A 2997-nucleotide genomic window follows, 5' to 3' on the forward strand; every position below is an offset into this window, starting at 1 on the left:
GTAGGAATAAATAACTGAATCAACTTATCTAGAGATGAAAATCTTAGAGGTAACAGAGTCAATAGTCATTTTTGACTAATGGAGTTTTCTAGGTTCATAAGAAATAAATTTGGGAAAGAGATTCATTTTGTGTTTCTTTAATTTAGCCTTGGCCCTTGCCACCATTGGGCCGCCTACAGAGTTGATTACTTCTGAAGTCACTGCCAGGAGCTTTATGGTTAACTGGACTCATGCCCCAGGAAAAGTGGAAAAATACAGAGTCGTGTATTATCCTACCAGGGGCGGAAAACCAGAGGAGGTAATAAGGAGATCCTGTTTTCAAACCATTATTTTCATTCTCTCAAGTCTTCTGCAGTAGTGAGGACAAGACAGAAATGGATATGTATGAGGAGATTACTCTATCACAATCATTTAGAATTATTTGACTTAAATACATTTCCACGTGTCCATGTTGTTCTTTCATCTCTCTGATGTAACACTATTTACATTTGCTCTCACTTTCACCAGATAAACGTCATAACTGGTCATGTGTCCATTTCTAACACAACTTATTTTGACATTTTTTTTTCTTTTTTAAAATAAGTGAGTTTTAAAGCAAAAGAAATCAGTAGTTAATTATTTGGCCAGAACTCCCTTTTGCTATTTAAGTATTCCTTCTGCTTTGGGAGTGGTCTGAACTTTCTGCCTTAATGAAGTCTGTGTGTTCCAAATTATGTGGTCATATAGTCCTCCAGGGTTTGGGATTTCCTGGACATTTCTGGAGGTGCGTGCAACGGAGAAGCCATAATAAAGAGTCTGTGGCTGGCGGTTTTCATGGGTTGGCCATCACAGGAGAATACCTATTGCCAGATGACTGGATTCTTCTCAGTTTCTACCTTTGATACAGCAATTCACAGGGAAGATGTTAAAATGTGCTGAAATCTCCATTTCTTTTTATTTCACTTAAAGTGCTAATCTTTTATTGTTCTAACCTCTTACTGATCTCTGCATGTTTCACAATTTTCTTGTGTTATGGCAGGAGTTCTGATTTTTTTTTTAAGAGTCAGAGAAGTAGATCATGGAGGTTTAAATCATCTGGACTAGAAAAAAAAAGAATCAGAGTGCTTCCAATGGTTTTATGACTAATAAACCTTTTAAATGCTTCCCAAAACTCCATAGAAAAATATCACATGTCCACTATTAGTAAGTGGATTTGATTAGGATGAGAATGACTGAATTCCTATTATATACGAATTAATAAGGGACTTTGGGACATATTCCATAAAAGGTGCGTCACTTCCTGAAGAAATTCAAGGAGAATCGACTGCCACAGTGGAAGAGAGGACAGGATGTGGCACAAATAGGAAAATATTTAATGAAATGTTCTCACTAGAGATATTTTTGCTTTTTGATTTCAATTCTGCATGTGAGATATTTGATATTCTCATTCCTCAGACTGTTCTTTAAACAGGTGGTGGTGGACGGAAGCGTGTCTTCCACGGTGTTGAAAAATTTGATGTCTTTAACTGAATATCAGGTAGCGGTCTTTGCAATATATCCTCATACTGCTAGTGAAGGCCTACGGGGAACCGAAACCACATGTACGTATTGAATTCTACCCCACCTATGACTGTATAGCATTGCTTAGATGGCCTTCTCTAAATTGGAATTCTGCTCAGGTTGTATTGATGCACATCCTGAGTCAAATTTGTAGACAATAGTTGTGCCGTATGCCGTACTGGTCCATTCTGGTCCATGCTATAGTTGCGGTTTGCGGGCGCTACATATTGGGAGGGCTATCATAAAACTCTGGTATGTTTAGGAGAGAACAACCTTAGTGGTGAAGGGTAAAATATACATTTATCCATTTAGTAAATAGTTAGTGAATGCTTATTATGAACTAAGCAGTGGACTTGAACTTGTCAGTAGACGTTGAGAAGGAGCTCTGTAACACCTGCCCAGCGGAATAACAAAGAAATTAGGTTTCATCTACTTTAATTATTCATATCATTGTAATGAAAACAAGCTTCTGAATACAAGTAATCTCTTATCTGAGCATGATCATGATAACACACACATACACACACACACACACAGACAATTCTGTGATAAGATAATCTTTAAAAACATAATCACCCACACATTAAGTTATTCCAGACATTAATTAAGGTCCTATTATGGCTACATACTATGCCAACTTGGTCTAAAATCTCTGCTTCTGATAGAACAATAGCTATATAAACACCAGTAACAAAGTGTGAGGCATTGTGATAATCAAACTCCGCATCAATATATTGTTGGATTTATCCCTGACAGTAATTTATAAGGCAAGTGTTAATACTCCTGCTTTTCAGAAATATTTTAGCAATAATTTCCAGCCTTTAAGGAAGTTTTCATCTAGTAAAAGAGGGAATGCAAATCAAGGACATGCAAACAATTAGTGCAATGATGTGCCACAGGCACTCCAGCAGAAGTGTGACAGGGAACTAACTGCACGTCTAAGCGAAGTCCTGAGCTTAACATTGGGGTTGGAAGGGCAGGCAGGGCATGAGTATGGATACTTTGAAATAAGCAAGCACACTGATAAATTTTTTAAAAAATCTCCTCTTGCAGTTGCTTTACCCATGGCTTCCAACCTTGAACTGTACGATGTGACTGAGAACAGTCTGAGGGCGAAATGGGATGCAGTGGCTGGAGCCTCAGGGTACCTCATCCTCTATGCTCCTCTCACGGAAGGTCTGGCTGGGGATGAAAAAGAGGTAACCACCTGCTGCCTACTAGAGTGGTAGAATTGTTGACTTTCTTAGACTGATGTTTTTTTTCTTTTGCCATAAAAATTTAGAAAGTTCACATTAACAAGAGGGAAGAAAAGTCTCTTGTAATCCCACCACCTAGAGGTAGCCATTGTTAACATTTAGGTACCAATCTTTTTCAAACCATTTTTAACAAAACAAATAGTCATGTAGTCTTCTGTTTTTATCATGTTTATTGTAAATATATTTCCATATCATTAAATAA

At 37.5% G+C, this 2997-nt stretch overlaps 1 protein-coding gene across 1 annotated transcript in view; it reads left to right on the forward strand.

Moving 5' to 3' along the window:
• LOC105310798 (collagen alpha-1(XIV) chain-like) overlaps positions 1–2783 on the forward strand; it is a 5602-nt gene extending 2819 nt beyond the window's left edge. Inside the window, exons 2-4 of the mRNA XM_011386907.2 lie at positions 147–298; positions 1451–1580; positions 2593–2783. Coding sequence (XP_011385209.2) covers positions 147–298; positions 1451–1580; positions 2593–2768 — 458 coding nt within the window. The 3' untranslated portion in view covers positions 2769–2783. The remainder of the gene's footprint in view (positions 1–146; positions 299–1450; positions 1581–2592) is intronic.
• Positions 2784–2997: the final 214 nt, after the last annotated feature.

The sequence above is a fragment of the Pteropus vampyrus genome, unplaced genomic scaffold, assembly GCF_000151845.1.
Source record: "Pteropus vampyrus isolate Shadow unplaced genomic scaffold, Pvam_2.0 Scaffold11940, whole genome shotgun sequence".
Taxonomy (NCBI): domain Eukaryota; kingdom Metazoa; phylum Chordata; class Mammalia; order Chiroptera; family Pteropodidae; genus Pteropus; species Pteropus vampyrus.